Source organism: Terrapene carolina, unplaced genomic scaffold, assembly GCF_002925995.2.
Source record: "Terrapene carolina triunguis isolate 2854851 unplaced genomic scaffold, T_m_triunguis-2.0 Scaffold751, whole genome shotgun sequence".
NCBI lineage: Eukaryota > Metazoa > Chordata > Testudines > Emydidae > Terrapene > Terrapene triunguis.
In genome coordinates this window covers 440,476-452,543 of record NW_020665102.1, presented here as the reverse complement: position 1 = coordinate 452,543, position 12,068 = coordinate 440,476, and the positions used below count along the sequence as shown (strand labels likewise).

At 59.4% G+C, this 12,068-nt stretch overlaps 1 protein-coding gene across 1 annotated transcript in view; it reads right to left on the bottom strand.

Annotated features, from left to right (window-relative positions):
* Positions 1-11,224, bottom strand: part of LOC112111437 (DNA-directed RNA polymerase II subunit RPB1) — a 21,401-nt gene extending 10,177 nt beyond the window's left edge. Inside the window, 12 exon segments of the mRNA XM_026660357.1 lie at positions 376-544; positions 1,647-1,856; positions 1,952-2,162; positions 2,373-2,497; positions 3,069-3,201; positions 3,285-3,505; positions 4,267-4,428; positions 4,690-4,971; positions 6,893-7,066; positions 7,666-7,802; positions 8,123-8,255; positions 11,039-11,224. Coding sequence (XP_026516142.1) covers positions 376-544; positions 1,647-1,856; positions 1,952-2,162; positions 2,373-2,497; positions 3,069-3,201; positions 3,285-3,505; positions 4,267-4,428; positions 4,690-4,971; positions 6,893-7,066; positions 7,666-7,802; positions 8,123-8,255; positions 11,039-11,128 — 2,047 coding nt within the window. The 5' untranslated portion in view covers positions 11,129-11,224.
* Positions 11,225-12,068: the final 844 nt, after the last annotated feature.

The window sequence follows — 12,068 nt, the reverse complement described above, 5'->3', positions numbered from 1 at the left end:
GGTTAGAGCAGGGGGGGCTGGGAGCCAGGACTCCTGGGTTCTCTCCCCAGCTCTGGGAGGGGAGTCGGGGTGGGTGGGTTAGAGCCAGGGGGGCTGGGAATCAGGGTCCTTCCTGACATCGGCCGATCCCCCTCCGTCTCGCAGACCGGAAGGCGTTCCGGGCACGGACTATCTCCCTCTGTGAGGTGCCTGGCCCGACCGTGCCCTGATCTCTGTCCGGGGGGGAGGGTTCGTGCTGTGCCCAGGCCGACGGGGGTCCCCTGGTCACCCCCGTAGCACCTAGCAGTAGCCAGTCCTTTCTGCAAGAGCCCCGTCAGCAAGGAGCCGGCGCAGGGCAGCTGCAGGGGGTGGGAAGCTGTCTCCCTCCAGACTCACCCTCGATGAGCAGCCAGTTGTTGATGACAGTCTGGATGTTGCTGTAGAAGAGGCGGGTTGTGTCGTGGCCCATCTCCAGGTAGGAGATGTGGACCAGGGAGCCCGCCGAGGTGCCGAGCGATTTCTTACACAGGATGCCCATGATCAGCTCCCCATTCTCCACGATCACCTGGCAGGAGAGGAGTCAGATCTCGGCGGACCGGCCACGCTAGCCGCGGACAAGACGTCGCGACGCATGGCTGGGTAGAGGAACCTCGCGAGATAACCCTATGCCACGGGAACAGTTTCTATACTAAAGGAATCTGCTTTGATCTGTTCGCGATCCCTTAAAATCCACCCGTCATTCAATCTCTATTTCTTGTTGATTTCAAAACCCAGTTTGTGCCATTCGTCTCAAAAGCTGCATCTATCTCCCGCCACACGTGAGAGGGGGTGAATTTTCTGAGCTTGCGCAGTGCAGATGGGCCTATACAGCGCAAGCCAATATAATTTGGGGTTCACCCATGTCACGGAGTGTGGGGGAGTCACCCCCACTTCCTGCGATTCACCGTGACTCTCAGCCAACCGGTAACACCGAAGATTTATTAGACGACAGGAACACGGCCCCAAACAGAGCTTGTAGGTACAGACAACAGGACCACCTCAGTCAGGTCCATCTTGGGGGGTAGGGAGCCCAGACCCTGGGTCTGGGCCTCTCTCAGTTTCCCCAGCCAGCTCCAAACTGAAACTCTCCAGCCCCTCTTCTGGCCTGTGTCTCTTTCCCGGGCCAGGAGGCCACCTGATCTCTGCTCTCCAACAGCACTTGGCGGGGAGGGGCCCAGGCCATCAGTGGCCAGGAGACAGGGTGTTGGCCATTCTCTGTGCAGACACCATCGCACTGGCCCTCTTAGGCTCTGCAACAATCATCCCTCCTTATCCCACCACCTAAATACTTAAGAAAGGCATAGGGGAAACTGAGGCACCCACACAGCCTTCAGAGAAAACATTAAGAACATTCCCGCCGCGTGACAGCAATTCACATCATGTACATCTCCTGCCACACGAGGGAGGGGACACATTTTCTGAGCTCGCGCGGTGCAGATCGGCCTGTACAGCGCTGGCCAATATAATTTGGGGTTCACACGCACAGGGCGCTGGGCATCCCCCTAGCTAAGTCCTCCCACGGAGATGCTGTGTGATTCGACAGCGGGGGGGTGTGCTGGAACGGGGCGTGAGAGCCGGGCACGGCAGCTCAGTGGCACCCCAGGGGGGAACCCGGCCCCGGCGGGTACCTTGGTGTCGCCAGGCGAGATGTGCTTGTAGGGCCCGCTGTCCTCGTCGTCGGGGTGGGTGCTGTGGGTGCGGATGCAGTTGATGTGGCCCGGGATGATGAGGGAGAAGATCTGTTTACCCGTCCAGAGTGGGCGGGGTTTGAGGATGGCCGGCTGGGGCACCTTGCCGTCCCAGGTGGACAGGAACATGAGCAGGTTCATCACCTCGCCCTGGAGACAAGGGGGGGGGAGGGGGGGAGAACGTCAGGGGGGGGGACATGCTGGCCCAGCCCTCTCCCGCCCCCCCACGATTCGCGCCTGCTCACCCGCTCCAGGAAGACATCGCGCTTGGTGAATTTGCGGACGGCGGTGAGGGTGTCCTGCACGATGCCCATGACGGGCCGGTTGGACTGGGGGGTGACAATCATGCGGGGCACCATGGCCAGCTCCTGGATCTCCGCCCGCGTCTCCAGCGACTGGGGCAGGTGAAGGTTCATCTCATCCCCGTCGAAGTCGGCGTTGTAGGGGGTGGTCACGCTGGGGGGGGGGAGCGGAGCCCGTGAGAGGGGGGCTGTGCCTGGCAGATCAGCCCCCCACCCCCCATGGCAGTGAGCCGGGGTCGCGTCGGGGGCTGGGTTAACAGACCTGCACTGCCCGCAGCTTGGGGGGCTCCCACACACGGGGGGGGCACGGGGCTGCCTGGATGAGGGGGGCTGAGAGCCCAGGCGGGGAGGGGGGGCCCCTCACCTGAGGTTGAGGCGGAACGTGGACCAGGGCAGGATGCGCACCCGGTGCCCCATCATGGACATCTTGTGCAGCGTGGGCTGACGGTTGAAGATCACGATGTCCCCGTCGCACATGTGCCGCTCCACCTGGGGGAGTGGGAGGAGGGGGGGTGAGCGGGGCAGAGAGCCCACCTGCCCCCAGAGATCCCACCCGTGCCCCACAGACCCCACCCCTCTCCTCCAGCCTCCCACTCCCAGAGATCCCACCCCACAGACCCCGCCCCTCTCCTCCAGCCTCCCACCCCCAGAAATCCCATCCCCACACCCCTTCCCCATCCACCCAACACCCTCCCACCCCAGAGCCCATCCCCTCCCCCAACACCCTCCCACCCTGGAGACCCCACCCCTGAACCCTGGCCAAAGACCCCTGCCCCAACCCTCCTGCCCCAGAGGCCCACCTCCCGAAACCCTTCCCCGAATCTGAACCACACGCCGTCCCACCCCCTGACCGCCAGTCCCCATACACCCCTCCCCAATCTGAACCCTCCCCCCCCAGGCCCCCCCATCCCTCCCCCCTTTTAAGGTATGTAAAGCCCCTCTGCAGCCCCCACCGGAGTCATGGGCAGGTTCTCTGGGAGATCGGGGAAGCTATTGCCTTGAAAGCCAGTCCCCCGACCCCCACCCCAGGCCAGGCCCCCCACCCCCCGGCCGCGCCCACCTTGTAGCCAATTTGCAGGTGGAGGTCGCTGGGCTTGGGGTGGAAGCGCAGGTCGATGCGGTCACCGTTGTCTCGGATGATGTACTTGGCCCCCGGGTACTGGCTGTTACCCCTGCGTACCAGCTCCTGGAGCCTACGAGGGGGCAGAGGCATTAGCTGTGGGGGGATCCGGGCCCTCCCCTCCCCTAGCCCTTCCGGGCTCGCCGGCTGCCCCACCTGTCGATGTTGAAGGGCGTGACGATCTCGGCGAAGGTCATGTTGGCGGCAATGGAGCGGGGCACCCCCACTTGGTCGATGGAGAGGTTGGGGTCCGGGGTGATGACCGTCCGGGCGGAGAAATCCACCCGCTTCCCCATCAGGTTCCCCCGCACGCGCCCCTCTTTCCCCTTCAGCCGCTGCTTCAGGGACTTGAGGGGACGCCCCGATTTCTGCATAGCCTGCCGGGGGGGAGGAAGGAGGGGGTTAACTGGGCTCGGACACAGATTACGGGAGCAAGGGGGGGTACCCCCAGCCTGGAAAAAGCAGGGCACGCAGGAATCACCCTCATCATTAACGTGGAGGTGCCGCCCACCAAGACTACAAGTCCCAGCATGTAACACTGGGCCGCCAAGGCAAGCCACAGACTACAAATCCCAGCATGCAATGCTGCACCTTGAGCCAATTGGCCCAGCAGGGACACCTCCCTGCATGCAACTCTCCATTACAAGCCACGCCAACTACAAGTCCCAGCATGCAGTGCTGGGCCGCACAGCATTGCATGCTGAGATACATAGTCTCTGGCTTGGGGTACAGCTTTGCATGTTGGGATTTGTAGTCTCTGGATTGGCTTGTAGTGCAGCATTGCATGCTGGAAGTTATAGTCTCTACTGCATGCTGGGATTAGGCACACACTATGCCATCACAAGCAAAGGCACAAGCAGCAAAGACCACAAATCCCAGCATGCAATGCCCCATCTTTTTCCAATTGAAGATAGGATCCAGCGGGACATGTCCCAGCATGCAATGCTCCCTCTTGTCCCAAATTGGACTGACAACACATGGGGTAAAACGTCCCAGCATGCAATGCTTTATCCCTGGCTGAGCAGAGGAGCAGGACTATGGAGACAACAAATCCCAGCATGCAACTGGCAGGGGCACAGACTACAAGTCCCAGCATGCACGGCACTGCCAGGCTCCCAGCGAGGAGAGCCAGGCTCACCCGGGGCAGGCCCGGCAGCTCGTTGTCCACCATGGTGGCCACGTGGAACTGCAGCAACTTGACGTCCTCGGCAATGACGTGGGCGGCCGCCCCGTTCTGCTCGTTGCGCCGCAGCTGGTTGTTGATCTTCACCACGTCTGCCAGCTTGTGGGTCAGGTCGTCCTGAGAGAGGGGGAGACAGCAGGAGTCAGGGAGTGGCGCCGCCCCCTCCCAGCACTGGGAGAGAACCCAGGAGTCCTGGCTCCCCGCCCCCCCCCCCCCCCCCCCCCTCTAACCCACCAGCCCCCACTCCCTTTCCAGAGCCGGGGAGAGAACCCAGGAGTCCTGGCTCCCAGCCCTTCCTGCTCTAACCACTCGCCCCCCCCCCCCCCCCCACGAGCCAGGGGGAGACCCCAGGCATCCCAACTCCCGCCTGAGGCCCACCTGGTTCCTGGCCGAGCCCTGCATGACCACGGCAGGCCGGACGGAGAGCGGGGGCACGGGCAGGACGGTGCAGATCATCCACTCAGGCCGGGCGTACTTGGGCTCCATGCCCAGGATGAAACACTCCTCGTCCGAGATGCGCTTGAAGATCTCATGCACCCGCTCCGGGCTCAGCAGGATTTTCTTCTCCTGCGAGTCCTCGTTGACGTGTTTCCACTCGGCGTAGAGCTCCAGCCCGGTGCGCCGGATCCGGGGCTGGTACCGCCCGCAGCCGCCGTGACCCTGCGCAGGGGAGGGAGGGAGTCCCAGTCAGGGCCAGCCCGGCACCATCCCCACCCCGCCGGGGTCCCTCCGTGACGGTGCACTCCATATGATGTTATGCAAATATGCTAATGAGCGTGAATATGATGCAACTGGAACATGCTTCCTGCAAAAGTTCTCTTGTACGGTATCATTACCACGCTTATAATCTACTGAGCGTGGTCAACCTATTTGTATAAATGTATCGTTCTTGTATCTGAAACTAGGACTATGAAATATAACCCGAGGTCCTATTGTAATTATGCAAAGTGTGAGCCATTAATGGTGGCTTGGAATCTTGATGGCTCCCATTGACCAGGACAATTGGTTGTACGGGGCTCTGTTTACTTGTAAGTCTCCCTGTATGCTGACAAGTGGGTAATGAAGTCTTGCATGTGACTGGGATGAAGTGGGACTGTTCTTAATGTTTCCTCTGAATACTGTAGGGGTGCCTCAGTTTCCCCTATGCAGTTCTTAAGTCGCTAGGGGGAGGGATAAGGGGGTGCGATTGTTGCAGAGCGAAGGGCCAGTGTACATAAATGGCCAACACTCTGTCTCCTGGCAACTAATGGCCAGGGCGCTTCCCCCCTGCAAGGTGATAGCTAAAGGGGTTGGAGAACAAAGGAATCACGTGACCTCCTGGCCCAGGGAAAGGAAGAAAGCAAAAGAGGTCGGGCTGGAGGGTCAGTTTGGAGCTAGCTGGGGACGAGGAGTGAAGTGCAGACGTGGGTGTCTGGCTCACTGCCCCCCAAAATGGACCTGGCTGAGGGGTCCTGTTCTCTGTACCTACAAGCTGTTTTAGACCATGTTCCTGTCACCTCTGTTTTACTGGCTGGCTGAGAGTCACGTCTGACTGTGAAGTGGGGGTGCAGGGCCCTCTGGCTCCCGCAGGACCCCGCCTGTGAGAAGCGCACGGAGGGGCAGAGGATGGTGGCTGCTCCGAGGTCAGATCCAGGAAGGTGGAAGCCGTGGGAGCTTCTTGCCCTGGAGACATTCTGCTCACAGAGAGGAGACTTCACCAGAGTCCTGCCTGGCTTCGTAGGGAGCAGCCCCAGGGCATCGCCCGGGGACTCCGTGACAGTGCCCCTGTCACCTGAACTGGAATCCATCTTTAACCCGGTGCTTTTCCATTTAGAAGGAGGGGGTGGGGACAAAGGATTCCTGCCTTGTGCAAAAGCTATATAAGGGGGTGGAACAGAACAAAGGGGGCTGCAGTCATGAGAAATACCCTAGCAACCACCTGAGCTGGAACAAGGGCTGTACCAGGGGAAAGGATTGGGCCCAGACTAGGAAGGAGTCTAGTCTGTAAAGGAAGCATATTGGAACATCTCTGAGAGTGAGATTTACCTGTATTCAGTTTCCTACTGTATTAGACTTAGACTTGCCTGTTTTTGTTTTATTTTGCTTGGTAATTTACTTTGCTCTGTCTGTTATTACTTGGAACCACTTAAATCCTCCTTTTTATACGTAATAAAGTCACTTTCGCTTATTAACCAGAACAAGCAATTAATTCCTGGGGGAGCAAACGGCTGTGCATCTCTCTATCAGCGTTATAGAGGGCGAAACATTTATGAGTTTCCCCTGTATAAGCTTTATACAGAGTAAAACGGATTGATTTGGGGTTTGGACCCATTGGGAACTGGGTATCTGGATACTGGAGACAGGAGCACTTAAGGTGTTTTCAGTTAAGCCTGCAGCTTTTGGGGGACGTGGTTCAGAGCTGGGTCTGTGGTGTAGCAGGCAGGCGTGTCTGGCTCAACAAGGCAGGGTTCTGGAGTCCCAAGCTGGCAGGGAAAACGGGCTCAGAGGTAGTGTGTGTGGGGGGTGTACGTAACAAGATTGCACATCAGGTGGCAGTTCCCAAGGGGGGTTTCTATGACCCAACCCGTCACACCCTCTCTACCTTCTCCTTGGTCAGGTCCTCGTCGCCATCCGGCTGCTCCACCCCGAACTTGTTGTCCATCTCCTCCCCACCTTCACAGATGTTCTTGCCTTTGCAAAGGTCGTAGACGTGGGTCAGGCGCTTCTTGGGCTGCCCCTTCGACTTGCCCAGGATGTCCTTGATTTTCGGGTTGTTCTGCAGCGGGAGACACATACCGGGGCGTGACCCAGGGAACCCTGAGATCCCCCGGATGCACAGAGAGGGGCGTGGCGAGGTGGGTGGTGATGGGTCTATGGCAGAGGTCCCCAAAGAGTGGGGGGCATGGAGGAAAGTCTGGAGGGCACGGCGGGGTGCAGGCCAGCCCCCACAGGGGTGGGGAGGGAGCGCCACCTAGCCCCTCCCCACCCCCAGCTCTGCTCTGGTCCCATCCCCAGCCACATCTCAGCCCCTGACTCCACCCCCAGCCTTGCTATGGCTCCAGCCCTGGCTGCAGCCCCAGGCCCCTTACCCCTGTCCCCATTCCCCCTCCCCACCTCTGAGCCACGGACCTGCTCCAGGTCCCAGATCCACCCCCAGCTGCAGCCCCAGCCTCGGCCCCCTTACCATCTGCGCCCTTGCTCCCAGGCGTGACCCTCAAACGTTTGGGGGCCGCTCGTCTATGGTCTTACAGAGCAAGTGGGAGCGGATAAGGGACTCGTCTCAGGGTGGGGAGGGAGGGGATTTCTGGGGGGGGGGGGCTATCAAAGGGGGGGACAATTGTACCGGGCCCCCGCAGGGAGGGGGGGTCAGCTCACCGAGTCCACCAACAGTTTGGAGCAGAAGAAGCAGACGCAGCGCAGCACCTTCATGGTCTTCCCCAAGAAGCCCACGTGGAAGACGGGCTTGGCCAGCTCGATGTGGCCGAAGTGGCCTGGGCACTCGGTCATGTTCCCTGCGGGGAGAGTGGCCCCCGGTGAGCGCCGCAGCCCAGAAACACCCACGCCAGGGGCACCCCCGTGCCACGGGCTGGCAGGTGGCCAACAGCACTGGTCAGCCAATGCAGCAGGCGCGCGCCTGGGAACATTTGGGTTTTGGAAATTACAGTTTAGGGGGGCGGGGAATGAGGCCTGTCGCCTCTATGGGGCACTAGCTCCCATCCGGCCCCAGGGCAGGGACTGGCTGGCTCAGGGGGGCAGGGATCTCAGCCCCCAGGGGACGCCACGCCGGCATCCCCCCCACACCGCCCTCAGGAGCGAGGTCTTTCGGTCTCACCCGCACACGTCTGGCACCGGCCCGTCTTCTCAATCACTCCTTGCCGGGGGTCCATCAAGCCCCCCAGCTTGGGGCGGCCCCCCTCCGTCGTCTCGGGGTACTTGATCCCCCCCTCCGTCACCGACATTCGTTTCTGGGAGGGTGGCAAAACGGAAAGGGAGGGTCAGGCTTGTGCGGGAAGCGGCACCACACCCAGGGGAAACTGAGGCAGGCGCTGGAGCGGCAGCGCAGGGTGGGCTGTCAGCCTGGGTGACACTGCATGTGGGGGGCTTAAGGATTATGAGAAGCCCAGGATGTTTCATGACAGGTCCAACCTCTATCCCAATACCCTGTCTCCAGCAATGCCCCAAAGCATGACAAGGACTCCTGTCAACACCTTGCAGTTTGGAAAGACTGCCTCCATTTCATGTGGCATGGAGTTCCACAGGTTAATTTACACTGTCTAAGCCTCCCACGCCCAGTACCAACCTATAATTAACTCCCAGCTTTAAACCTGCCAGGGCTTTCAACCTAAATCAGATCAGGATTTTCAGAAAGCTAAATCCAGTGCCTCCCGGTAAGTCAAGGAGCTGGTAACTTTGCATCGCTTATCTACCGCATTTCACCAGCAAGGCCTAAGATAAATTAAGGATACATCAAAAAAGCCCTTCTGATTTGCCGTTGTAAGAATTAACCGATCGTCTCATGAGCCGCTATGTATGAACCTAAAAATGAAGCTGTGTACAAACTTCAAAAACTTTCTGAAAACTCCCTTAATATCAGCATTTGCCTCCGACTAGTTTTTTTGGTGACGGTTTTTTGACCTGCCTTCGCTGCAAACAGCGCTTAAAAATTACGGCGCCAGGAAAACGGGCGATCAAATCATTTCTGATTGTTGAGCCGGTTGGCTCTTCGTATGGCCAATTTCACTCGCCACCCCGCGGAGAAAAAAAAACATTACAACACATTTAAAGGTGGCTGGAAGATCACAAAATTTGGCAGGATTCGAGCAGAGGTACTGCACCTGAAATGGCTTGGAATTGATTTTTTAAAATCGAAATTGTATTGCCGGTTGGTAGCGTCACTTAATATGACGCTCTGCAAACCCCATCCAAAAACGTTTTGAAGGAATGAAACCAGAAATATTTGCACCCCGATTCCCTGTCTGTCTCCAGTTCCATCCTGGTGTATTAAAACTCTGCACGCCAATGCAATTGGCAGGAAATATCCCCACGTCCCCAAACACCACCACTGGAAAAGTGTTACGAAGATCCAGGTTGCTCCCAGAGTCCGGGAACAAACTGCCCAGAACATCCGATTCGTACATCTGTCTGTCCCCGCCCATATTCCACAGCTGCCCCCCCATGATCCCAGTCGCAGCACCCCCAAAACTTGGTCCCACTTTTCCCACACCCTTAATTAGGTTATGTAGCCACAAGAGTCCTTCGCTTCCAAGTGTCCTCAATGCCCCAGTTATGTCATGCATTACACTGTGGTGTGTATCCCTATTTCACTGCACCTTACTCTGTACCCCACATTTCACCACATTCCAGTAAGTCCCCCAGATACCACTACGCTGTGCAATGCACCCCAGTGCAACGCACAGCATCCCCCAATGCACCCCCAAACGTTACATTGTGCACAGCCCTCACACACCATCACACTGTGCAATGCACCCTCTAGTACAATGCAGTCCTTCCCGCACTCCAATGCACCCCCAAGCACCACTACGCTGTGCAATGGAACCCCCAGTGCAACGCGCTGCATCCCCCCATGCACCCCCAAATATTACATGGTGTGCGAGGGCTGTGCACAATCAAACTGTGCAATGCACCCTCTAGTGCAATGCACTGCTTCCCGCACTCCAGTGCGCAGCCAGATACCACTATGCTGTGCAATGGAACCCCTAGTGCAATGCACCGGCCCCACACACCTCCAATGCACCCCCAGTTAACACTATGCAATGCACCCACTCGTGCAATGCACCGGCCCCACACTCCTCCAATGCACCCCCAGATACCACTACGCTGTGCAATGCACCTTCTAGTGCAATGCACAGCCTCCCAACCTCCAATGCACCCCATACCACTATGCCAGGGGTTCTCAAACTGGGGGTCTGGAGGCAGCAGGGGGTCATGGGGTTATTACATGGGGGGCACACGAGTGGTCAGCCTCCACCCTAAATCCTGCTTTGCCCCGTTTATAATGGTGTTAAATATATAAAAAAGATTTTTTAATTTATAAGGGGGGGGGGGGGTCGCACTCGGAGGCTTCCTATGGGAAAGTAGTCACCAGTATGGAAGTTTGAGAATCCCTGCACTACGCTGTGCAACACCCCCATGCGCCATGCACAGCCCCCCAATGTCCAATGCACCCCCAGACACCACTCCACTGCGCCAAGCACTCATGCAATGCACAGCCCCCTCAACCTCCAATACACCCCCCCGATACGAGTACACTGTTCAATGCACCCCCTAGTGAATGCAGTCCCACAACCCCCAATATGCCACTGTCAAATGTACATTCTAGTGCAATTCACCCCCTAATGAATGCACAGACACCCCCCCAACGCCAGATACTCCACTGTCAAATACACACTCTGGTGCAATGCACAGCCCCCCAACCTCCCATGCACCCCCAAAATACCACTTGACTGTGCAATGCACTCTCTAGTGCAATCAATGCACTCTCTAGTGCAATCAATGCACAACCCCCAACCCCAATGCACCCCCAGATAGCACTAAGCTGTACAATGCACCCTCTAGTGACTGCATAGACCCCCCAACGCACCCCCAGATACTCCACTATCCAATGAATTCGCTGGTACAATGCCCCCAATGCACCCCCAGAGAGCACGAAGCTGTGCAATGCACCACCCCGCATTTGCATTGCACGGAATCCCCCCACCACACACACACTTCGCCCCCGGGCACCCACCATCTCATCGGGGCTGAGGATGCCGAACTGCACGCGCTTGATGGTGCGCAGCGGGCACGCGCTGTCCCCGGAGGGCGGCCCCCCGTGCATGGCGAATCACGTGACACGGCCGCGCGCCGCGGCGGCCGCCTCCGGCGGGCAGCAACCGGCTCCTGCCCCCTCCGCGCTTCGCGGCCCCGCGCCGCCTGCTCCCCGCTTCACCGGGGTCGGGCCCCCTTCCACTACACCCCCCGCAGCCCCCGGGCTCCGCACGCGCGACCTCGCCCGGCCGCCAGACCCCTCCCTCCGATCCGTCCCCGGCGCGCTCCTCAGCGCGACTGAGCCGCGAGCGCCCAGGAGCCGCCTTATATAGCCTCGCCCCCTCGCTCCCCCCGCCCTCCCCTGCCGCGGGGCGGCCCGGGCCAGGCGGCAGGGGTGAGCACGCACGGGAAGGGGTGGTGGGAGAGGGGACGGAACCAAGTGCAAAGGCGGGGAGGGGGGCAGAGCCCGCTGTTGTGTGAGACCGTCCGTATGAAATTTGGGGAGGGGATTTTTCCCCCCACTCGTTTAGTAGTAAAGGAAGGGCTTGGTACGTGCCAGAATGATCCACCAACCTTTTTCTAAAAAACAAAAACAAAAAACAAATCTCCCCGTCTCCGGTTTTAATAGTACGCGCTCATGAATAATTAACCTTACGTTCGTCCCCCTCTATGAATAATTCACGAGGGCAGGTGAATATGCATGAGGAAAAAGGCGGGGTTGGCCGGAAAGGGCCGGAGATGGCCGAGCGCCGCGCTAGCTGGGCCTGGGAGCGAAGTCGAGGCTCGGAGGGCGGCGGCGGCGGCGGCGGCGGCGGAGGGAGGGAGGGGTTGGAACGCTCCGGGCGCGGCCTTGCGGAGCCGGGAGCCTCGCGTGAGCCGCCTGCCGGGGGAGGTGCCCCGCGGCCCGGCCTCCCGGACTGGGAAAGGCCGCAGCTCGGGCCTTCGCCCGGAGCGAAATCGTAGCGCGGGTCCGGGGGGGGGGGGGGGGGGGGGGGGGGGGGGGGGGGGGG